This window comes from Rana temporaria, chromosome 12, assembly GCF_905171775.1.
Source record: "Rana temporaria chromosome 12, aRanTem1.1, whole genome shotgun sequence".
NCBI lineage: Eukaryota > Metazoa > Chordata > Amphibia > Anura > Ranidae > Rana > Rana temporaria.
This window is the reverse complement of record NC_053500.1, coordinates 100,049,822-100,074,809: the sequence shown is the minus strand read 5'-3', so window position 1 is coordinate 100,074,809 and position 24,988 is coordinate 100,049,822. Positions and strand designations below refer to the sequence as shown.

Sequence of the window (24,988 nt, the reverse complement as noted above, 5' to 3'; positions counted from 1 at the left end):
CTGGGAGGGGGTATTTCTGTGGCGGAGGCCGTTGTTCTGGGTTCTTCGCGGGTTCCTGTTTCCAGGTGCGGCACCCACCTTTAGGGTGTGCGCACATCGCAGACCCCACCACTATGGCCTACCTGGCCTGGGGTCGTGCGCTATGCAGAGTTTCTGACTCTGGGCCCTCCTGGTCTGGAACAATTGATGCCACAAAGGGGTCCCAGTGACTTACTGGGTCCCCACTTCTACTGAGAAGATCCCAGGCTGTATGCCGTTCGGTGAGGGATCGGCTTGAGGAAACACGGAGGCAGGTTATCCAAAAGGGCTTGAACGAACTATCTGGGGATCGGGTGACCGGAACATTGACAGGTACATTTCTGCTGTCAACTGGTGACCCTAATGCTAATTACTGGGAGGATTTGCTCAATCATTTAGCTCATCCAAGTACTAGGCCTGTGGCAGAGGTCTCACCAGAGCCAGGCCTGTGGCAGAGGCCTGTTCCTCCCAGCAACCTTAAAGTGACGCTCCGGCTTCCAGGCCTGTGCCAGAGGTCTGTCCGGGGGTGCTTCACCCACTCTGGCTGGAGTGGCGACGAACTGTGCTATTACAGAAAGCAGGACTGCTTTCCTTCTATCCAAAGCCTGATACCGCAAAGTTTCTTTACTTCATCAACCTTTCCTATCTACCTCAAGTTGATGTTGGTCGTGTTGGGCCAGGAAATAAAGCATTCAGAAAAGCTTATCTGCAGATCGGACATTCGTTTATTGCTCTACTCGCTACCTTCACCCCTAGATAACACACAGAGGTAGCTTAATACGCCGATCCCAAATCAACCAGCGGCTCCTGAGGGAGTAGCGCTACAAATAGGATGGCCCACTTGAACAATCCATTAAATTTGTATCAAATCAGGCAGGCCCTTGCACTACATGGCTGCTGGTAGATCTAAAGGAGATTGTGCAATCAAATTGTTATGTATATGGTCACCTTAAAGAAGTAGTAAGTGGTGGTATAGTAATGAAGAAGCTGTGGTCCAGACTGGTAATACACGCCCTATCACACCCTTTTCTGTGAAGCAAAAACACAGAGAATGATGGGAGCTGACCTACAGGAAGTCATGCAAGCAGAAAGAACATTTCAAAACTTAGACAGAAACATAAAATGTCAAGCTCTTTGCAAGTGAGAGATAAGAAGACTGGTATTGCTGGACCAGAAATTATAGTACAAAAGGATTATATTTATTATGAAAGTGAAATTCTGCCCGAAAAGGTGAACTTAGCCTTTAAGTTTTCAAATAAAAGGGTTGCCTTTCCACTTAAGATGCCCTGTAAAACAAAGGCAAACAACACAAATAAATACAGTTCATTCATTTTAACCACTTCAGCCCCGGAAGAATTGGCTGCTCAATGACCAGAGCATTTTTTGCGATTCGGTACTGCGTTGTTTTAACTGACAATTGCTGAAAGTGCGACGCTGTACCCAAACAAAATTGACCTCCTTTTTTCCCCCCACAAATAGAGCTTTCTTTCGGTGGTATTTGATCACGAAAGTGCAGCGCTAGGGTGGATTGAAAAGTGAAAATGAGGCCAAATTCACATGGTAATCAAGGCAAAACAAACAATATGAATAGGAATCAAGCACAGCATGAATGCAATACTAATTGAAGTCCATGCATATGTTTCCCAGCTGATGAATGGAAGAACCAGGCAAGTGTGATGGACAATGCAAATAGTTCGTTAGGTGTGTTTCCCAGTGAATGGATAAATCACTTCACATAAAATGCCAAATCAGATACATGGAGACAGCAGCAATGACTTGTCTGTAGACTATCAAAGAAGAGAATGGGTACTCTTACCAGCTGTGGTGGACTTACGTGTTAATATTAACAGCAAGTCTGATTAGGCATGGTGGTCACACCGGACCCTGGGCTCAATGCAGATGGTTAGGCGTAGACGGTCACTCCGATGTAGAAGCTGGAACCGGTCTAAGTCGATCTGGATCAGATACCTCAAATGCAGGAACCCGGATGGAAAGAGGCCAATGGTGGAATGGCCAACTCATGGACAAACACAGCGTGTGTGGTGAGAGAAGAAAAAAAGGAAATGCTCCCAATGGTGCAGATCAAAAAAGCGTGGAGGCTTTATTTAAAAGTATAAAATCACGTGAACAAATGTATAAAAGCAGTATGGGGTACTGAGTGCATTACCCAAATGCCTAATCAGACTTGCTGTTAATATTAACACGTAAGTCCACCACAGCTGGTAAGAGTACCCATTGTCTTCTTTGATAGTCTACAGACAAGTCATTGCTGCTGTCTCCATGTATCTGATTTGGCATTTTATGTGAAGTGATTTATCCATTCACTGGGAAACACACCTAACGAACTATTTGCATTGTCCATCACACTTGCCTGGTTCTTCCATTTATCAGCTGGGAAACATATGCATGGACTCCAATTAGTATTGCATTCATGCTGTGCTTGATTCCTATTCATATTGTTTGTTTTGCCTTGATTACCATGTGAATTTGGCCTCATTTTTACTTTTCAATCCACCCTAGCGCTGCACTTTCTTTTTTCGTGTTCACTTTGACTTTGTTTGTCTGTGTGCTGGCCGCTATATTGTGTTTATTGTTTTTTGCTAGCTAGCGCAGTTGCTTTCCCCAATTTTTCTACTGGTGGTATTTGATCACCTGACAATTTGGAAAAAAAAACAATTTCTTGATCATACATCACAGGACACAGAGCCTTAATTACTTAATTGGTTATGTAGTCACCACAGGTGATTGGACACTGGCAAACCCAATTAAAATTGAGTTCCTCCCCTATATAGCCCCTCTCAAATGGAGAGTACCTCAGTTTTTTCACCAGGGTTTAAGGTGGTTGGTCACATTCAACATGTGCTAAGAGGAAAAATGCTCTTTGGATGGTCTGGCTGTGGAGACCTAGGTGCTATAACCGGATCCATTCCTCGGGCCGATATCAAAAGCCTAAGATGGTTGGTACCCGGGCCTTGTGTAAAGAAGAAACAAGGTTTGCCTGTAATGTCTCTCTGCTGTACTAATACATTTGTGGCACGAAAAGTTTCTGGCAGTCTTCTACAGGTCCTGGTATGAGGTTTTCTTTAATAAAACCCTTGATAAACCTGAAGGTTGGCACAATTTGCCCGCCGTGATGGGTGAAAGCTGGGACTACTTTTAGTAGCTTTCCTGCGGCGTGGATAAGGTAAGAAGAGGATAATATTATTTGTGTATTATTTTCTTTGAGTAGGATGTCTTTCCTGGTGCTCACCACTGGAGGGAGTAAGTACAAATATGGTGTTTTCTTACATAGCCATCCAGGATACATGCTCAGTAAAGTTGGTCAAATTAAACACCACTCTACTCCTTTTGCTGCAGGCTCTGCCACAATACGCAAACAGGGGTCCATAATGATGCCCACCAGTAATCTCTCCCCCTTCCTACTCGTCTCCTGGGCGCTGCATTGACAGCGGCTCATAGGTGCGCCACGGGAGCATGCCTTTTGCTGTCTGAATGAGACAGCAAATGAGACTTGTGCCGTCCTATCTTAGGTTGCAATATTGAGGCTGGCTGCTAGGTGGCGCTTCCATTGCGGTCGGCGTAGAATATGTAAATTAGTAGATACGCCGATTCGCGAACGTACGCCCGGCCGCCACAGTACATTTACGCCGTTTCCGTAAGACACTATCAGGCCTAAAGTTATTCCATCTAATAGATGGAATAGTAATGTTAAAGTATGGCCGCCGTTCCCGCTTCGAAATTTGAATATTTTACGCCGTTTGCGTAAGTCATCCATGAATAGGGATTTACGTTGTTTACGTCCACGTCAAAATCAATAGGCCCGTGCGGTGTACTTAGCCGCAATGCACACTGGGAAATGTAGGCGCCCGGCGCATGCGCAGTTGAAAAAAAACCTCAATCACGTCGGGTCAAGCCTCATTACCATTAAACACGCCCCCTCAGACAAATTTGAATTAGGCGCCCTTATGCCCGCTCGCTTTAGGCTACGTCGCCGTAACTTAGCAGGCAAGTTTACACCATTCTCTCTGAATCTACCTAAAAGTCTTTTTTTTTTTTATTACAAACTTGTTATACCTACCTGCTCTGTTGCAGTGGATTTGCACAGAGCAGCTTGAATCCTCCTTGGCCCCACAGCAAGCACCTTGCTATGGGGGCACCCGAGCTGCAGCTCCCTGTGCCCATCCACACAGAGCTGCAGTTTGCCCCTCCCTCTCCTGATTGGCTAACTGACTTTGACAGCCATGGGAGCCAGTGGCACCGCTGTGGTATCCCAGCCAATCACGAGGGAGAGTCTCAGGCGGCCGAGGGACTCGTGGAGTTTGTTGGAGAAAGATGGGGCTCTAATGCATAGATTGCTTTAAAATAAAAAAACTTCTGCCTTTACAATGCCTTTAAGCTGTAACCAGCAATCTGTACTATTATAGCAACAGCTGTCTCCTATAGAAACTGAAAAAGAACTCACAAAAGGGGGCAGGAATTCTCTGGATGATTTCGTCTTGGCGCTTTCCCAGGCTCACCATAGTTCCCCAGTCCATGGCAGAGTAACTTCTGGTACTTCATCTCAGGTCTATCAATCCTTTACTACATGCCTCCATGTACGTAGTTAGCAGGCTCTCCCTTGCAGAGCCTCAAGCACATGGCTAGGCCTTAGGCTTCAGGCCTACTCAGGACAACAGCTGTTCCTCACACATCCACACCAGACCATGGTCTGGGTGGAAGGCCCCCGATAACCTGACTTCCTCTAAGTATGTACTCTCCCCCAGCATGCTCAGTGGCCAGAGAAAACTCCTACTGATTGGTAGTGTTGGGCGAGCAGTTCGGACCAAGCATAAGTCTGGGTCGTTTGCCAAACACCCACATTTTCGAAGGCGCTCGGTGGGATGTTCGCCCGTCAAGTGCCCCACAGTGTACTGTGCACTGCACAGTGCATTCTAGGCCCTGATTGGCTGAAGCAATGCACCTGACCGCTGGTATCCTTTTCTTCAGCGGGCGGTCCGGTTTCCGATAATAGTGGTCTCTGCAGCGGATTTGCTGCAAGAGAAAAGGGAAGGGCAAGGGTACAGGACACCCATAGTCAAATAAAGCAGCAGACTAGCACTTCTGCAGACTCTTGAAACAAAAAGTAGAAAGGTAGACAGCAGTACAGAAAAAGAGCCTTTAACCACTTACCGACCGCTGTACGCCGATATACGTTGGCGCAATGGCAGCGGTGGGCAAATGGTCATACCTGTACGTCTCCTTTAAATTTTGACATTGTGGGCGCACACCTCCGCCGCATGCTCCCGCAATCTCGATGTCCACCGGGGGCCCGCGCGATCGTGTCACGGAATGGCAGAACGGGGAGATGTTGCCCAGAAACATGACAGGGATCTACTGCTCCCTGTCATCGGGAGCAGTGATCTCTGTCATGTTGTAGTAAGCCCATCCCCCCTACAGTTAGAATCACTACCTAGGACACACTTAACCCCTTGATCATCCCCTAGTGTTTAACACCTTCCCTGCCAGTGTCATTTATACAGTAATCAGTGCATTTTTATAGCACTGATCGCTGTATAAATGACAATGGTCCCAAAATAGTGTCCGATGTGTCCGCCATAGTGTCGCAGTCACAATAAAAATCGCAGATCACCGCCATTACTAATAATAATTTTTTTTTTTAAAATGCCATAAATCTATCCCCTATTTTGTACGCTATAACTTTTGCGCATACCAATCAATATATGCTTATTGCGAATTTTTTTTTACCAAAAATATGTAGAAGAACACATATCAGAAACAAAACAAATAATTTTTTTTATATATTTTTGGGGGATATTTATTATAGCAAAAAGTAAAAAATATTGCTTTTTTTTCAAAATGTACAGTCTTCTTTTGTTTATAGCGCAATAAATTAAAACCGCAGGGGTGATCAAATACCACCAAAAGAAAGCTTTATTTGTGGGGGAAAAAGTACGTCAATTTTGATTGGGGGCAACGTCGAACTGACACGCAAGTGTCAGTTAAAGCAATGCAGTGCCATATCGCAAAAAGTGCTCTGGTCAGGAAAAGGGTAAATTCTTCCGGGGCTGAAGTGGTTAAGCTGCAACAAGCAATCTGTACTTTTGTAGCAACAGCTGTCTCCTAGAGCAACTGAAAAAGAACTCACAAAGAGGGACAGAAATTCTGTGGATAATTCCATCTTGATGCTTTCCTTGGTTCTCCACAGTTCCCCAGTCCCTGGCAGAGTAACTTCTGGTACTTAATCTCAGGTCTCTATCCTTTCCTTCATGACTCCAGATATTGTGACGGCTCTTCCTTACAGACCACATGGCTGTGAGACTGTTATTGCGCCATGCCCACACAGGTACTTGTTGGTGGTCCTATCAGTGGCAAAACTTTCAGGGTCACAGCAGGGGGCTGTTCTGCCGCTGTGGAGGGGCCAAGACCCGGCATCTCCCCCTGCACCTCTGGCTTTCAGTTTAGAATGCAGTGGGGGAGTGAGAGGCGGCGATCGACAGCTCTATGGTGCCCGTGGGATCTCCCTGGGGCTAGTAGTTCTCCTCCTGAGTGTATACAGTGGAGAGGGGAGGGGCCTCTGACCCGAGCAGCTATCAGTTTCACTCCTCATGTACAAGTGAGTTGCTCTGCTTGTACACTGTTGCTGATAGCTGCCCGGTTCAGAGGCCCCTCCCCTCTTCATTGTATACACTCGGGAGGAAAACTACTGAGCCCCAGGGAGATCGCATGGTCCATGGACACCATAGAGCTGCCGATCGCCCCTTTCCTACCTACCTGTGCTGGGGGTTGGAGGTGCACAGACAGCGGAGACCAGCCAGGTACAGGGGAACCTCTGGGAGGTGGCTGTCAGGGTACCCTGATGTAAGGGGGGCTCTCTGGGGACCCTGATGTATGGGGGACTCTCTGGGAAAACTGATGTAAGGGGGGCTCTCTGGGGACGCTGATGTAAGGGGGGCTCTCTGGGGACGCTGATGTAAGGGGGGCTCTCTGGGGACGCTGATGTAAGGGGGGCTCTCTGGGGACGCTGATGTAAGGGGGGCTCTCTGGGGAAGCTGATGTAAGGGGGGCTCTCTGGGGACCCTGATGTAAGGGGGGCCCTCTGGGGACCCTGATGTATGGGGGCTCTTTGGAGACCCTGATGTACGGGGGGCTCTCTGGGGACCCTGATGTAATGGGGGGCTCTCTGGGGACCCTGATGTAAGGGGGGATCTCTGGGGACCCTGATGTAAGGGGGATCTCTGGGGACCCTGATGTAAGGGGGGATCTGTAACAATTTATATATATGCGACGAGCCAGAACCGCAGGGGAACACGTGAGGTGCACGGTGGGCCGATGAGAGACAGCAATAATACAGTTCATCGGTTTACTCACGGTTAGCAGAAAGCCTCCCTGGGCCGGTCGCACAGTGAAAGGGAAGACAGCACAGGATCCTCCGGGGCACGCTCTGCGATAGGGAAACGCCAGCCAAGATGGTGGTTGAGGTGCCCGTGATGACAGGGGTGTTTAGAGTGCTTGTGGCGGCTGGGTCCCTTGATGATATTTGTCGTGACGCCAGTACCGTTAATGGTGGTACAACCAGTTGTAGTAACAATGTTAAAGAATGAGGTAGACAGTGGCAGAATACAACTCACAACTTTTACTGTGTCTGGTTTTGGTTGCAGTACAAACATCCAGTTAGAATACAGTCTCTGGGTAAATAGAGGAGTTCTGCTGATCCACTGCTAATAGGCTTTAGTAGGCCTGGACTCAGGCTGTGGTTCAGTATAATGCTTACTTGTGTCTGGTCCCTTTTGAATCCAGTGACATGGGTGAGGTTGCCGGAGGCTAATAAATCCTTCACCTTTATACTCAAAGGTCTTTGCTGCCGATTAATGGCTTTTATCCTTTGATTTTAGCAGTTTAAATGTGTCCCTTCTCTGGACTGACCTTCTCTCTCACCTTGACATTCTGCTTTCTCTCTCCACACTCTGCTTCCTGTACTGAACAACTGAACACGGATAAGCCTGAGCTGGGATAGATTTCCCAGAGTGGTGCTATCCCCATCTTGTGGTGGGAAGTAAGAAGCACACCTGACCAGCCTATGAACAGGGATACCACAGGTATACAATGCAAAGAGAAATGGAAAAGCATGCATGCATAGGAAATAACAATATAACCCCATTCTTGTACTTCTTGTATCTGCAAGTAAAATGGGTTAGGCAAACATATCTCAGGCAACAACGAAAGGTGACAAAAAGGGGTGTAGTTTTTCCTCTGAAGACTGGTGATGTATGGCAAAACCAGAATAGTCCACGATGAGATGGAAAAAGAAAAACAAAACAAAAATAACATCTCAGGAGGCTCACAGGGTATGAGTCCGTTCCCTGGGCACAGGAAAATGTCAACAGATGAATATCACGGAGGCTCAGGTACGTGAAAGTCTATCTCCGGGTGCAGGCTTGAACGTTGCAAAACAGCAGGTAAGTAGTCCTGTTGAAAAGTCCTTTAAAGGAAATAAACATAATACCCCAAGTAAGTCTTCTTCTCACTCTGGAACTTCAGACGACGTAAGGATGCACTCAACGATGAGATGACAGGGTTGGTAGTCGACTTCTCGGCTGCTGGTGCAGGTAATCCTCCAAACGGACAGGTGGTCGTCCTCTTGTAGTTCTGTCAGATCTTCTTAGCGGCTGAGTTTCTACAGGCCTTGTTTCAAGGGAACTTGGTGTCTCTTGAGCTGTAGTAGACACTTCTTGAGATAGCTCCTCTGGTTGAAGTGCGGTTGTATTGGTCTTGGCAGGCACTAAGATATTGAGCCATGGTGTAAGGAACCATTGTAAAGGATCAGAGTCTAATAATGCTTTTCCAAAAGACTGTAGTGGATTCTCTGAATCAGATGATTTTGTAGGCTCTGGTTCTATGAATTGTGTTTCCTCTTGGACAGCTTCGTCTTGAAGAGTTTCTTCTTGAGTACTTTCCTTGAGACATAACTTAAGGCGATTGCGATGTACTACACGTGATTTGTTTTCTTTAGTAATCTCATAAGTATCAGTCTCTGGATTGAGAATAGCTGTAATGGTGTAAGGTTCTCTCTCCCATTTGCTATCTAACTTGCTGGTGCGATGGTTGTTTTTTAACCATACATGGTCACCAATTTTGAGAGGTTCTGCTTTGGCAGATTGGTTATAATCTCTTTGTTGCTTTTCATGAGCACGTTCCATGCGATGTTGAACAATTTCTTGTGCATCAATTAGACGTCTTTGGTGCTCACTCACCCAATCAGTCTTTGGTAGGGGGTTGATTGCATCAGGCACTTGTACGCCCAAAGTATGGTCAGCAGGTAGTTTACCTTGTCGGCCAAACATGAGATAGTAAGGTGTATACCCAGTAGAACAGTGAATGGTGTTATTGTAGGTGTACATCAATTGAGGCAATAGAGTAGGCCAATCACTTCTTGTAGCAGGTGGTACTGCTCTTAACATCTCAATTAAAGTTTGGTTCATTTTCTCACAGAGTCCATTGCCTTGGGGGTGATAGGCTGTGGTCCTGATTTTCTGGCAATTGTGAAGTGTACACAGTTCTTTGAAGAGTTGCGACTCAAAGGCAGATCCCTGATCTGTAAGGATTCTTTCTGGGCATCCATATGGCAGTAGGAAATGTTTCCAGAAGGCATCTGCAGTTGTTTTAGCGGTCAGATCCTTGACAGGTACGGCTACAACAAATTTGGTATAATGATCAATGATGGTCATGGCGTATGTGTAACCTGAGAGACTTGGTTCCAGCTTCACATGGTCAATTGCAACTATTTCTAGCGGTGTTCGACTTACAATGGGATGTAAGGGTGCTTTCTGGTCATGTTTTTCATTTCTTCCAACAGCACAGGTGGAACACTCTCGACACCACTTTTCAATGTCTCCTCTCATCCCAATCCAGTAGAATCTTCTACGGATGGTGGCTTCTGTCTTCTGCACGCCAAAGTGTCCTGATTGATCATGATACATCTCAAGAATGATTCTTGCATCTCGGCGTGGTATTAAGATTTGGTATAGACAATCCGAGGTAATTGGGTCTAAAGTTCTTCTTAATAGTAGGCCCTTCTGTAGGAAGAGATGTTTTCTGTGTCTCCAAAGTTTTGACAATTCTGGATCAGCATTTCTTCTGCGAATTCTTTCGGGGGTTCTTCCGCTGGTGAAGAAATCTTGCAGTTCTCCCAACACTCTGCTTTCATTTTGCAGCTTGATCCACCTTTCTTTGTCCACTTGGGATCTTGGATCCACTTGTTGTTGAAGATTAAGGACTTTTCCTCCTTTGATGGTGATTATGTCTTGTTGGGCAAAATTTTTGTAAAAAGCTGGCATTTCTACCTCTTCCCAAACATCTTCCTGTGTAGTAGGGTCTTCTTGGGTAGGCAGACGGGATAATGCATCCGCATTTTCATTTGCTTTTCCTGTTCTGTATTTTTTGGTGAAATCGTAGTTAGCTAGGCGTGAGGCCCATCTTTGTTCCAATGCTCCCAACTTGGCGGTATTCAGATGTGCTAGCGGGTTGTTATCTGTGAAGGCCACAAATGGTGTTGCGGCAAGGTAATCTTTAAATTTTTCTGTAACAGCCCACACGAGTGCGAGGAATTCCAATTTGAAGGAACTATAGTTTTGGTCGTTTCTTTCAGTACCTTTAAGAGATCTACTAGCGTAGGAAATAACTCTTTCTTTTCCTTCCTGTACCTGCGATAGGACAGCTCCCAGACCTTTCTTACTAGCATCTGTGTAAAGATGAAATGGCTTCTGGTAATCTGGATAGCCTAGGATTGGTGGTTCTGTTAACTTCTTCTTTAGGAGCTGGAAGGCAATGTCTCTTTCTGTGTTCCATTCAACTGGTATTGGAGACTTTTGGTACCTCTTAGGATGTCCTCTCAGAAGTTCTAATATTGGCCCCGCAATTTGGGCAAAGTGAGGAATAAAGCGTCTGTAGTATCCTGCGAAACTGAGAAAGCTCCTCACTTCTTTCACTGTAGTAGGAGTAGGCCAATTTCGGACTGCGGCTATCTTCTCTGGATCCGGTTTAACACCTTCAGAGCTTACAATATGCCCTAAGTATTTGACTTCTGTCTTCAGTAGATAGCACTTAGATGGTTTGACTTTGAGTCCATGCTTAATGAGGATTTGAAAAACTTCAGCCAAATGTTTCAAGTGATCTTCATAAGATTTGGAGTAGATGATGACATCATCTAAGTACAACAGGACGGTTTCAAAATTTTTGTGTCCTAAAAAATGCTCCATTAATCTTTGAAAGGTTCCGGGCGCATTGCAAAGTCCAAAAGGCATGCGGTTGAACTCAAATAGGCCCATCGGGGTGGTAAATGCAGTCTTCTCACGATCTTCAGGTGCCATGGGTACTTGCCAGTATCCACTGGTTAAATCAAGGGTAGAGAAGTAGGCTGAAGATCCTAAAGCTGTCAAAGATTCCTCTATGCGTGGTAAAGGGTAAGCATCCTTGTGGGTGATTTGGTTAATTTTTCTGTAATCCACGCAGAATCTGATGTTACCATCCTTTTTACGGACAAGGACTAGAGGTGCAGCCCATGGACTATGGCGGTCTCTAATGACATTGGAGTCCTTCATCTCTTGGATCATTTGCTTTACAGATTGGTACATAGTTGGTGGTATAGGCCGATATCTTTCCTTGATCGGTGGGTGTGAACCTGTAGGAATGGAGTGCTTGATGATATCCACTTCTCCATAGTCGGTGGAATGCTTACTGAAGGCAAGGTGAAGCTCCTTCACAATTTTTAGTACTCCCTCCATTTGGTTTGCTGGTGTGGAAGCATCTCCCACATGAAGTTCTTTCCACCAGGATGTGTTTACATTTTGGTCCTGGGGGTTCTGTCTCTTGGGAATTTGCTCTGTGGTAGCTGTAGCCACACTGATGACATCTTGAAAAGTGACTTGGATTAGCTGTGCAATAGGAAGGTGTTTTGATAGTGTTACACTGCTATCACTCAAGTTTAGGAGTCGTATAGGCACTTTACCTTCAGAGACGGTTACTAGGCTCCTTGCAGCTCTCACTAGAGGATAGTCTTCCAAAACAACAGGCTCTACCAGGGCTTGGTAATCTTGACCTTGGATTCCGACTACAGCTCGGCACCACAAGAGAGTTTCGGTGTTGGGTTTGAGGATCACAGGTTGCTTATCCCGGATGCGGGCACAGCAAATTTCTCCTTTTTCGTTGGTGAATCTCTGTTGCGCATTTAGTACACGGATGGTTTGTTGGATCACCTTCTTAGAATCAGGAGGGGCAGTAGGCACTAACTGGTGCAAGGCTTCTAGCATCTCAACATAACAGTTCCTGAGGACATTCATTCCTAGGACTATTGGAGGGTTAGGGTTATTGTCTCTGACTTGTACCACAATAAGGCCTTGTCGAGGTAGTGTAGTTCCTCCTACTTGAATGGTAGGTTCCCAATAACCATGGACTGGTATGGGTTTGCCGTTACTGGCTATGAGACTCAGCCAGGATTCTGGAGGCTGGGTAAGCTGATTTTGATCCCAGTATTTTTCAAAGGCTGCTTGTTGGATGGTGGTGACTTGGGATCCGGTGTCAACTAGGGCAACAAAAGGAACTCCATTTATTTGAAGTGCCACTTCAGGACGGGATCCAACGTATCTTGGCATCCAGTGGGGATCTTCTGGACCTATTGGTTTACCTCCCGAGGGGTGGTCCTTGGCCTCGGGGGTTTCCCGTTTAACTGCCAGCAGGTTGCTTCTGTATGGCCTGGTTTGTGACAGTACGTGCAGATAGGCCGCTTAGGGGTACTAGTGTGGTCAGGGGGGCGTCCGCCAGAATTTCTGGAATAAGTCTCTCTAGAATTAGAGGGGAAGAGTCTTCTGGACACAGGTTTCTCATCCTCTAGCATTAATGGTTTCTCCCATTGTTCCAATTTTTGGTGGACTTTCTCCAGACTTTTAGTCAGAAAACGGACTTGCTCCGTCAAGGCAGCAACTGCGTCAGGAACTGGAGCTTGGGTTGCCTGACTGACTATAGGTAAAGACTTTACAGGGGTAACCAGCTGTGATACAGGCACGTCAACAGATCTAACAGGTTCTGTTGGTGGGCTTTTTCCTAGGATGCTGATAGCTAATTCTTTGAAATCTAAGAAGGTAGCGCTTGGATGTTGGGCGGCTAACATTCTTAGTTGGCTCTTTAGATTGTCTGTATGGACGCCTTCAATAAATTGTTCTTTCAGGGTTTTGTCCTGATTTTCTGCCTCACGGGGGTCTACTTGGACAACAGCTCTAAGGGCTTCCTGCAAAGATAATGCAAAGTCTCTGAGTGACTCACCAGATTGCTGTCTCTTGCTGAAGAACCTCATCTTGACCTCTGACACGGTACTGGGTTCAAAGGTGGTGTAGAGACGTTGAAAAATCTGCTCCATGGTCTTTCTCTCTGAGCTCGGCCAAGATTTCACTTCTCTGAGCGCAGCTCCTTCCAATTGCGCAAGAAGAATCTCCATCTGTTGCTCTGAGGATACAGGGTACAATCTGAACATAGCCAGAATTTTTTCTTTAAAGTCCCTTAAAGTATGAATTTCCCCAGAATATCGTGGGAACCAGGGGGCCCCAAAATAATAAGGCATGGTTAAAGGCATTAAACTTGGTGCTGCAGCGGTTGGTATTGCATTGGGACCGACCGCGGCTGATGCAGGGGGTCCTCTGAGGTCGGGCTGCACATCATCTCCTTGCACAGACATGGTAACAGCAGGTGAGTTCTAGTTAGGTAAGTCAAATGCGTTTTTAGACACTTTTTGTGCGTTGTTGCTATGGGCAACCGCTGTCTTGCGGGTGTATGGCCCTTTAAGAATTTAATGCCGGCTGAATACAATGCTGCAGCAATGTTGATTTTGGGTCTCTGGCAGAGTTCCAGCCATCAGTGCTCCTTATAGTTAGTAGAGGCACCTGACAGGCTGCGATTACTGCTCGGACGGCAAGCAATGCGATTATTTTCTCTCCTTTTGCTCGCATGCAAAGTCTCGCGACTTCTGGGGCGTGCGTTTGTCACACTTTCCTCCCAGGATTGACACAGCAAAGGTAAGGCGGGCTGGCCGGACAATTTTGCATAAATAGGTGGCACCAAACTTTCCCGCTCTTCAGGGGGTGTCACTAACTTATCCACAGTGATGGCGTAGGAATTTTTGAACAAGAAGGTCTCTGGCAGCCATTTTAAGTGAATGGAAATAGTCAATTCAAATACTGCATGCAGTTTTGTTAACACACAAACGTCTGATTTTCTCACTTTGGATGCTGCGATTTTTTTATGCTGATAACTGGGATAACGCTTCCATGCGATTTTTAAACAGTTTAAACAGTTCTGTGGCCCCACACAGCATGCAATAAGTAAACAGTCTCTCAATAAAGCAAAGGGGCTTATTCTGATGCAACAGTCTTTTAGATAGGGCGCAGGGGTAAAATATCCTGTTCGTGACGCCAATTTTTTTTATGCGACGAGCCAGAACCGCAGGGGAACACGTGAGGTGCACGGTGGGCCGATGAGAGACAGCAATAATACAGTTCATCGGTTTACTCACGGTTAGCAGAAAGCCTCCCTGGGCCGGTCGCACAGTGAAAGGGAAGACAGCACAGGATCCTCCGGGGCACGCTCTGCGATAGGGAAACGCCAGCCAAGATGGTGGTTGAGGTGCCCGTGATGACAGGGGTGTTTAGAGTGCTTGTGGCGGCTGGGTCCCTTGATGATATTTGTCGTGACGCCAGTACCGTTAATGGTGGTACAACCAGTTGTAGTAACAATGTTAAAGAATGAGGTAGACAGTGGCAGAATACAACTCACAACTTTTACTGTGTCTGGTTTTGGTTGCAGTACAAACATCCAGTTAGAATACAGTCTCTGGGTAAATAGAGGAGTTCTGCTGATCCACTGCTAATAGGCTTTAGTAGGCCTGGACTCAGGCTGTGGTTCAGTATAATGCTTACTTGTGTCTGGTCCCTTTTGAATCCAGTGACATGGGTGAGGTTGCCGGAGGCTAATAAATCCTTCACCTTTATACTCAAAGGTCTTTGCTGCCGATTAATGGCTTTTATCCTTTGATTTTAGCAGTTTAAATGTGTCCCTTCTCTGGACTGACCTTCTCTCTCACCTTGACATTCTGCTTTCTCTCTCCACACTCTGCTTCCTGTACTGAACAACTGAACACGGATAAGCCTGAGCTGGGATAGATTTCCCAGAGTGGTGCTATCCCCATCTTGTGGTGGGAAGTAAGAAGCACACCTGACCAGCCTATGAACAGGGATACCACAGGTATACAATGCAAAATGACATGCAATATAGCAATGACAATGAAGTAATACTTTTGCAGTTCCCACATGTCCTGAGTGGGACGCTGCATATATATATATATATATATATATATATATATATATACTGTATATATATATATATATATGTGTGTATGTATATACAAACACGAATATTGTATACATGTGTATGCCCACCCAAGCGTATTACTTTATTTACTTGCTACACTGCCCTTCATGTTTTCATGCACCAGGGCCCTGAAGATTCTAGTTACGCCTCTGGGTCCTATGTTGCATGTGCAGTCACTGTTGCATGGCTAAAGTCGAGTTTCACTTGGTGGACATGTCACAGATCAGGTATTTTGTGGGCAGATGAAATTCCTGCTATATTTTACCCAGCTAAACACTGGTAGAATAGGACAACCTTTAATGGGTACAGATTCTTCTGGCCTGCTGCACTACTGTACCACTAGATTGAGGGCATGTGCCAGGCAAGGTACATGTGTTGACTTTACCTGCTGGAGACCAGAATGTACAAATGTAGGCACCATTGTCGTATGCTACTATTGCTGAAACAAGGTTAACCCCCTTTGGGCCTGCCCTACTGAGCTGAAATAATCTCTACATTTGCCACTGCCACTGTCATTTGTTTGCCTGAGCCATTGCAAAGTCTTGTGAATGCTTAAAGTGGAGTTCCAGACGTTTTTGGGTTTATTAAAAGTCAGCAGCTACAAAACGTGTAGCTGCTGACTTTTAATAAACACACACTCACCTGTCCCATGGTCCAGCGATGCGGCCGCCCGAACCCCCAGTTTCCTCTCTCGTCTCTCCCCGGCACCGGCATTGCAAGTGTGGGCACCCGGCTGTGACAGCTTGCGGCTTCACAGCCGGCTGTGCACTGCGCATTCACGAGTCACACGACAACTCCTTAATGGCGGGGCAATCTTCTGGGACCTGTGACATGCCACAAAAAATGTAGGGAGGGAGGGGGATAGGAGAACTTCTGATTGAGCGGCCTAGGCGGCCCGAGCGAAAGTGGGAGCAGGTACCTGTCAAAACTACATACCTGCCCCCCCCAAACAAAATGTAATGCCACATGTGGCATGTAAAGGGGGTAAGGCGTGCCCAAAGCGGAACCTCAACTTTTGGTTGGAACTCCACTTTAAATGAGACTGATGGATTAGAGGATGATTCAGGGCAGAGGGTATTGAAAAGGAGGAGTAAGAGAGGACAGCTCCGGCACTGTCACAACTAGCTCTAAGAACATGGTGCATCTATACAAGCTACAGCTGTGTGCCCTGTCCTGCATTCTTCTTGACTTCCAGCAGAGTCACCCAGTGGGCTATGAATCATACAGAGCATCCCTGCCCATACTTGCTGAACCACATGTCTGTGGTCACATGGCTCTTGCTGCTGAACATGTTGTCCTTTCACATGATGGTGAAGGGCAGGGATGGTCTTTACATACAAATAAATGTAGGCCAGGAGCATGCCAATGTGGTACAGCAGAGACCACAAATTCCCAAAAGGGGGCACCAGTTGGAAAAGTTGTAAAGTAAAAAATGTGGGCGTGCTGGCATGATAGTGACTGGTGGTGTATTATTTTTCCTTTAGCAGCTGGGACAGGGAAACTTGCCAGCTCAATGCTATAACTGGTAGGGTGGGGTCAACAGAGTCAAAGCAAGTTTGTAGCCTATGCTTGCCCCTATTCTGTACCTTCCAGTGGAACAGAACTGCTGCTGAATGACATTGTGCCTCGCTGGGGTTGTGCCTCTCATCCACTTTCTTCATCTGCTGTAGGGCACTCAGGTATGGTCCCCTCTCCCCATCACTAAAGCCAACTTAGCAGTATGTTGTGGCTGTGGGAACATCACTGCAAATTGGTTTTCCCTGCTTGATGTCCCTTTCTCTAAGCTCCCTTACTCTCCTTCTAAACCCCAAAACCCCCTAATTGCTGCACATCCTCTTGCAGCAAGTGCCCACTGTGCTCAAATAATTTAGCAGACACCTACATGACAGTTGGCGGGGCAATGGCAGGAGTAGCTGTGCATGTAGGGGCAAAATAGGGTGCTTTGGCAGCTGCAAAGGACTGTGAGCTAGTCTGCCTCTGGGTGACAGAGGTGCAGGACAATAAAGACTTACTGTAGTTAACCACCTTCTGTGTGTACTGTAACTGTATAGTAAGCACAGTGCCCCAAAAGAAGGCAAATGTGCCCTGCCTGCAGTTGATGCACCTTGATCACTGCTTTGGCCTGTGGAAACACACTGAACACCCCCTCATAGCTGCACACTGCACATGAACTTCTGCTTCTCCCTACAGGGCCTGCCAAACATGATGCTGATAATGTGGGGTTATTCCCTACTTTTATTTAAAGCTATTGGAAGATATAAATGGGGGGGGGGAATAGTATTGGGTGCATTGTAAACTGTGGTGCTTGGATGCACTGTAAACTGTGGTGTGTGGGTGTACTGTAATCTGTGATGCTTTGGCAGACCAAAGAGCAAAACACCTCAATAATTTGTCCCTCACTCTCGCTAAACTACCAACTCACTGACAAAGGACTGCTGGGAAAGCAGCCTTTTATGGTGTGTGCGCTGCAGCTTATGCCATTACCATCATTGGCCAAAGTCTTGCTTTTGAGCAGAGTTCAGATTCAAGACTTTGCCCAATGATGGCTTTGGCAATTCATTATGGGACTTTCAGCAGAGAAATTCCTGTTAAACGTTCCAAAAGTTGTGCACACCCATAAATTTCTAAGAGGCAAGGAGACTAAACTGTCTCCTGACACCATAGACATCTATTGGGTTCTACTGAGAACGCATGCAACCGGGACCCAGACCCAGGATTTAGTGACAGTTCTACGGATCTCCTCTAACCTCCAGCAATCTGCACACATATCAGCAGCTACCAGCACAGGTAGTCTCCTACTGCTAAAACTTTATTTGTGGCTCAATTTTGTAGATCATGTATGTGTTACAAAAAAGTTATTAGTGAGTCGTGACAGGAGACTGCCTGTGCTAGGAGCTCATTTCTGGTATCTGCAAAGACAGCTGCAAATTATAGGTTATCAGCATTACTGTCACTAAATGGCAGGTCCAGTCTATAGAATCTCTGGGTATCATAAAGTCTTTAGGCTATATAAAAATGTTGACAATACCTTACACATGTGCTGTAGTGGCAGGAAGGTAAAAACAATTGTGTCGCTACTACAAATGCGCAGTAGCATCCACATTAAAAATGTAGATCAGTGCCATCAACAATAGTCATACCAGCACATCTAGAGAGGTCCCTGCATAAGGTAAGTGTGTTGCAAAGGGACATGGGCTTCTAATTTTTCCCCAAACTCACACCACATACCCAGGCTTCTGCTGCAGCTAACACAGGCACTGCAACCTCAGGCCTGACCGCTCACATAATATACAGTAATATATATATATATATATATATATATATATATATATATATATATATATATATATATACACACACACACATACACGTTTTTTTCAGTTATATATATATATCTATACACACGGTATATTTCTTAAACAACTTTTGCATTTCTATCTATAGGATGAGCTGAAGAAGCTTTATGCACAATTGGAAGTCCACAAAACTAAGAAGATGACCTTAAACAACCCTCATCTGCAAAAGAAGCGCAGTTCACGTCGGGGACTTGGACGCTCTATTATTAGGAGAATCACAGAGACCCCAGATTCAGTTTCAAAGCAAGGTGGATGTGAAGAGCATGAGGGACCACCTGGTTCAGCTAGTGGGCAAAGGCGAAGGCTACAGGACAGTGGAAGCATTAAACTACGTGAGGAGTCTTTAAGACAGAGAGTTCTATCCTTACGCAAGTCACACAGCACTTATGACCACATGCAAGAATCCAAGGATACTGGAGCTACATCCCCACGTCTGGAGAGCTCATCCCGAGATGCATCCTTGCGTGACTCTCTAATGAGACGAAATCTTGCCAGGAATGTGTCGCTACGCTCTTGTGGAGATTCTCTCCGTCAGGCCACCCTGGTCTGTAAATCTCTTAGCGCCCATAATTTGTTAGCAGATAAGAAACCATTAGCTGTACCTGCTGGAACTCTACAGAAGTCACATAGCATGATAGGAAGCTCAAGAGGAAAGGGCCCACTAACAGACACTACTACAGAGAGGTCAAGGGAGGGGAGTCGTAACCTATTATTAGGGGGAAGTTTTGACAAAGCGGTAGTATGTCCTTGGGAGCTGCAAGAGCTCCCATTATTATCTGAAAACCAATCTCAAAAACATGTTAGTTATGCACCTGCAAAATGTAGTAGTCTAGACAGTTCTCATGCATCAGGAAAGCAACACGGTTCATGTGGAAGAAAAGGGGAAATAGGAGTAAAGTACCATAGTGTGGGCAGCAGTGATGAGCCCATAAGTCAAAATGAGGTACATCAGCGATCAGAGCAACCAAGGAATGAAAATTGGGGCTCGCCACCTCTCACGGGTAGTCATGTAACTATACAAAACACAGAGAACTTTGTGTCGAATGGGACAGGTTTGGACATGACAGGTACAACAATAAAGAAACCAGAGTCCATAGAATTGACACAGCCACCATATAAAAGTACACTAAAAAGTTTGGTTCTAGCTGTCAGAGCATTTAAAGGAACAACTGGGGGGAAAGAGAACAAGGAAAGAAAATCTACTGTGGAGGAAACAGAGGATGCCAAAAAACAGTTGCTTGAAACAATTTGCCCTTGGGAGGTAGAAACTGAATTGATTGGGGACAAGAGACAAAAACCTACTTCACTGAATTTAACAGATAATACGGCACCAATTTCTACATCTCAATTAGAACAGCACACTCTTAACAGAGAGGAAAATGAAGATAAACAGTCCACTTCCAAAACTTCCAAGCATACTTCTCCAGTCAGATTAGAGAAAATGAGTGACCTAAGGGAGGCAGTATGCCCTTGGGAGAGCATGGAAGGTATTAAAAATGTTCCTTTTAAGTCAAACAGTGTAGAGAGCAGAAGGAGTGAAATATGTCCATGGGAAAGCACAGACAGTGAAGGCCCAGGTGGTCCCTTAAGTCAGTCAGGGAGTTGCCTATCCTTTCAAAGTCCCCTAGCAGATGGAAAGAAGAGTGAAAATGATCATGTATGGGAAAGTGTGGATAAAAGAAAAGAGATTTGTCCATGGGAAACAGGTGAAGTAGAAGAAGTTAAAACAAGAGGCCTGAGTGGACGTAACTTAACTATGAAACTTGAAGCACTAGGCAGACAGAGAGATGCAGTGTGCCCGTGGGAGAGTGAGGAGTCTGGGGGCTCTCCTGGCACTCTTAGCCAATCACAGAGCAAGACATTTGACACATGCCATATTCAGTCCAAAACTTCTGACAGCTTGGATTTGGAATCTCGAAGAGGCGAGATCTGTCCTTGGGAGAGTTTGGACTCTGAAGGAACTCCAGCCGCCATGAGTCAGTCTCAGAGTCACAGCTGGGAGCCTACTAAGGGGGCAGAAGAGACCACAACATTGAAGTCATCTAATCCAGCAAACTCATCTGGGTGCCAGTTGTACAAATCACAAAGTAAGCAGGATTCCTTGTGCAGCTGGACAAGTGAAGATGCTCGACCACTAACTAAAATCATAAGCAAGAGTGAGGGTGGTCTGTACACCTCAGAAACAACAATAAAGCATGATAATAGGCGTGGTCACCATTCTCTTGTTGAGAAAACCAAGAGGTGTGTGGACCAAAAGGAAAGTAGCACTAAACCAACACAGAATGCAAACAGACACAACATGGAGGCCTCGGGGGTTGAACACACAAACAAATTGGCAGAGCTGTGTCCATGGGAAGTGCAGACAGAACCTCTAGATATGCAAGATACCCAGGTCAAAGCTGGCAAAATTTAAGTCTTTCCATGAGACCTTCAATAACATTGAGTAGAAGAGACAAACTGTTTAAATAGGGTGAAAGTTAATGACTCATAATGAAGAAGATATATCATCACAGGGTTTTAAAGCTTACTTTAAATTCTATTCACATTGACTTTACTCTTCCATGATTAAAACAAAAATCAATGGTAAATGAGATCCTTTGTTTCCAAATCTGATAAAAAAACAAACAAACTCCCTTCTTTGCTGTCCCCATGGTTTACATATTGTGTATGAATGAAATCTGTAGTATTCAATATACAAGACTAATGCCATAATGTCATTCATGTGAGTACTATTTTACGGCTACTTTATGGAGGTAGACCCCCCCCCCCCCCAGCAAACGTGATATGTTTCAAAGTCTCGTTTCCACTAAGCACCAGCCTTTCCAGCTACCCCATCCCTTGCCGTACTTGTATTGTGGCTGTTGCACAAAGGCTGCAGCACAACTTTAAATACCAAGTGCATTAACTGTTTTTTCTCTGTAACAGAGAATGAGTGTATGATGCATATATTTTGTGATTCTAAAGCTTACCATATACAGTACTATACAATTTGATTGAACAATCTACTTTGGATCTTCCATCAACTTTAAGGGCCTACCTGATTTGATACAAATGTAATGGGTTTTTCTTTACAATTATTCTCATACTACATAGTTTTAGTAAATCTAAGAGAGAAATAAATATTAATACTGTGTCCCTTGTTTTGCTGGTATTGAGCCATTGGAACTTGATGTAGTTTTTCTGCTTAAAACTGCAGAGAGCACTGTGATTGGAGAAAACCCAGTCATGTGACCAGGCTCCCTTATTTATTTTATTGCACTCTGTTGGCTTCAGACTTTCAAAGCCAGCAAAGTACAATGCACATTTGTAAAATATGTTGCTATGTGTGTAGCTCCCACATCTCTTTTAAAGCAGGTACAGCAGTGATTAAGTCTTTGGAAGTAGAATCATTATTTTCTGTTGCAAACAAAATTTTTATTCTCATACTCCAATGCAGCACTGCAAATATGAATGGACATTTCACTGGTTACTCTAGGTAACACTTGATCAGAAAAATCAGAATGATCTGAAATATCAGAAAATATTTCCAGTGTCACATATTTGATATACTGGAGCTCTGGTTAAAGGACTGTATCACAGTAGGGCAAGTAAGTAAATGTTGTCTTCACTTAAACCCTTAGGCTCGGCTCACACTGCTGCGCTGTGAATTTGTTACCACAATTTTACATCGATTTTCAGGAGTTGGAGCTGCGATTGATGTTCTAGCCAATGGAATCATAATGTGAATAAAAAAAAGGTGTTAACTTCCTGTTTTTTGTGGAGAGTAGTGTGGTGGAATTCGCACATATGTGAACCATCAATGCAATTCCAGAACAATTTACATTGATGTCTATGGAGACTAAATTCGCAACGCTGTAAACTCGCACAAGACCCTTTTTTTTATTGCATTGCATTCGTAGAGGAATCACAACGCATGTATGTGAATGACCGTCATTGAAAACAGTGACTTTATGGATGACATGCAAATTTAGAATGTTTTTGACATTCGTTATGAACTCGCATCAGTGTGAACTGAGCCTTAAAGTGGTATTAAACCCAATAGCAAACATTTATTATATTGCAGCTTACCAGTTCTTAGACGTGATGGGTGCATTTGTTTTCTATTCTGACTCTGATTGTTGTGAAGCGACTTATCCCTTGTGAGACCTCTATGCCTGGCCTGTATAAGCAGATATAATCACTGAGGACAATCCTTATCAGATAGCTTGAACTCACCAATACCGATTCTATTCAGAAGTTGCTTTAATCCAAACATCAGAATACATCAGATGACAGGTTACAGCAGATGAACAGGTTGTAGTATTGTGCGGTCTAAAGATGATACTGTCTGTAGCTTACAATGCAGAATACATGTGCCCTTGTTACATGCGGCCTGTAAGCTGTTCTCCATTAAGCAGGAAGTACAAACTGAGGAAGAAGGGTGGAGCATACACAGAAAGGAAGTGTGTCATAGATCAGACAAAAGAAAATACAAACTGTGCATTACCACAAAAGGTCACTAGGTGGCAGCATGTAAACAAAACATAACATACATAGAAAATGGTTGAGAAACAGTATTATATATAACAAATTATACGCCTATTGGGTGGCACAGTTTCTTTTTCAGGCTTTCTTTATTTTATTATCCCCTGGTAATCTGACCAGTAAGGCCCCCGTACAGACGACCGAACATGCCTGCTGAAACTGGTCCGCGGACCAGTTTCTACAGACGACCGAACATGTCTGCTGAAACTGGTCCGCGGACCAGTTTCAGCAGACATGTTCGGTCGTGTGTAGGCCCGAGCGTGCAGGATTCCAGCAAACATTTGCCCGCCGAGCCTTTTCCCAGCGGGCAAATATTTCTGGACTTGTTTTAAAACAGCCCGCTGGAATCCTGCCCGCTCGGACATGTTCGGTCGTCTGTACAGACCTACCGTACATGTCCGAGCGCCCGCTATCCCTCGCATGCGTCGAATGACTTCGACGCATGCGTGGAAGCATTTAACTGGCAGGGCCGCCCACGTCGCCGCGTCATCGTCGCGGCGACGGCGCGGACACGCCCTGCATATTGTTTACGCGCGGATTTCTGTACGATGGTTAGTACAGCCATCGTACAGAAATCCCCGGGCAGACATGTACGGTGAAAACGGTCCGGCGGACCGGTTTCATCGTACATGTTTCCCGTGTGTACGCGGCATTACTCTCTGTTTCATCAACAGACTCTTCTACAAATGTATCAGTTCAGAATGCTGAGACAAACCATTTACCACTGATAGTGATGCTTACGATGATCAGCTTTTATTTATTCATGTCAAATGGTTGCTGTAACTGCATTGTGAGTTGTAATTTGGCTTTAATTTGTTTGTGTATCTAAAACCACTAGTACACTTAACACTACCCTCCCCCCAGACTTACAATGCTTATGCCTCCATAGTTGGGGCAGGCTAATACACAAGGCATGTTACTGGCCAGATCACCAGGTAAAAAAAGGACAGGAAAAAGCCTAAATAAGAAAACTATGCAGCCATCACATTTAAGGATTGATAAGCTGCAATATATTATATCTTTGAGTTTGGGTTTAATACTGATTTAAAGTAAAAATCTACTTTTCATTTGAAAAAAAAATAACTGAACCGGTTCTACACATTTCAAGGGAATTAACATTTCATACCTGCCTCTGTTCTGTAGATACTGACAAAGCTGGTTTCAGTCACTTTTTCTAAATGCCTGCTAAGGCCCCGTACACACGAGAGGATCGATCCGCTGAAATTGATCCGCTGACCGGTTTCAGCGGATAGATCCCCTGGTGTGTACAATCCAGCGGATCTGTTTCCGCGGATTTTTGTCCCCGGGGATGGATTTCCAGCGGATAAAAATTTCTTAACATGCTAAGAAATCTATCCGCTGGAATCCATTCCAACGGATTGATCCGCTGGTCTGTACAGACTCACCGCATCAATCCGTCCGAATCCATCCCCCGCATGCGTCGTAATGATTCGACGCATGCGTGGAAGTCCTTATATCACAGCGTCGCGTACGTCGCCGCGTCATCATCGCGGCGACGGCGCGACGTGTCACCGCGAACGGAATTCCGCGGGGATTTTGATCTCCTGGTTAGTACAACCAGGAGATCAAAATCCGCCAGAGGATTTATCCGCGGAAACGGTCCGGAGGACCGTTTCCGCGGATAAATCCTCTCGTGTGTACCCGGCCTAAGTGAAAGG

General features: G+C 45.3%; 1 protein-coding gene across 1 annotated transcript in view; it reads left to right on the top strand.

The window, feature by feature from the left end:
* Positions 1 to 21,414, top strand: part of LOC120918315 (probable G-protein coupled receptor 158) — a 190,974-nt gene extending 169,560 nt beyond the window's left edge. Inside the window, exon 11 of the mRNA XM_040329837.1 lies at positions 18,874 to 21,414. Coding sequence (XP_040185771.1) covers positions 18,874 to 21,198 — 2,325 coding nt within the window. The 3' untranslated portion in view covers positions 21,199 to 21,414. The remainder of the gene's footprint in view (positions 1 to 18,873) is intronic.
* The last annotated feature ends 3,574 nt before the right edge of the window (positions 21,415 to 24,988 follow it).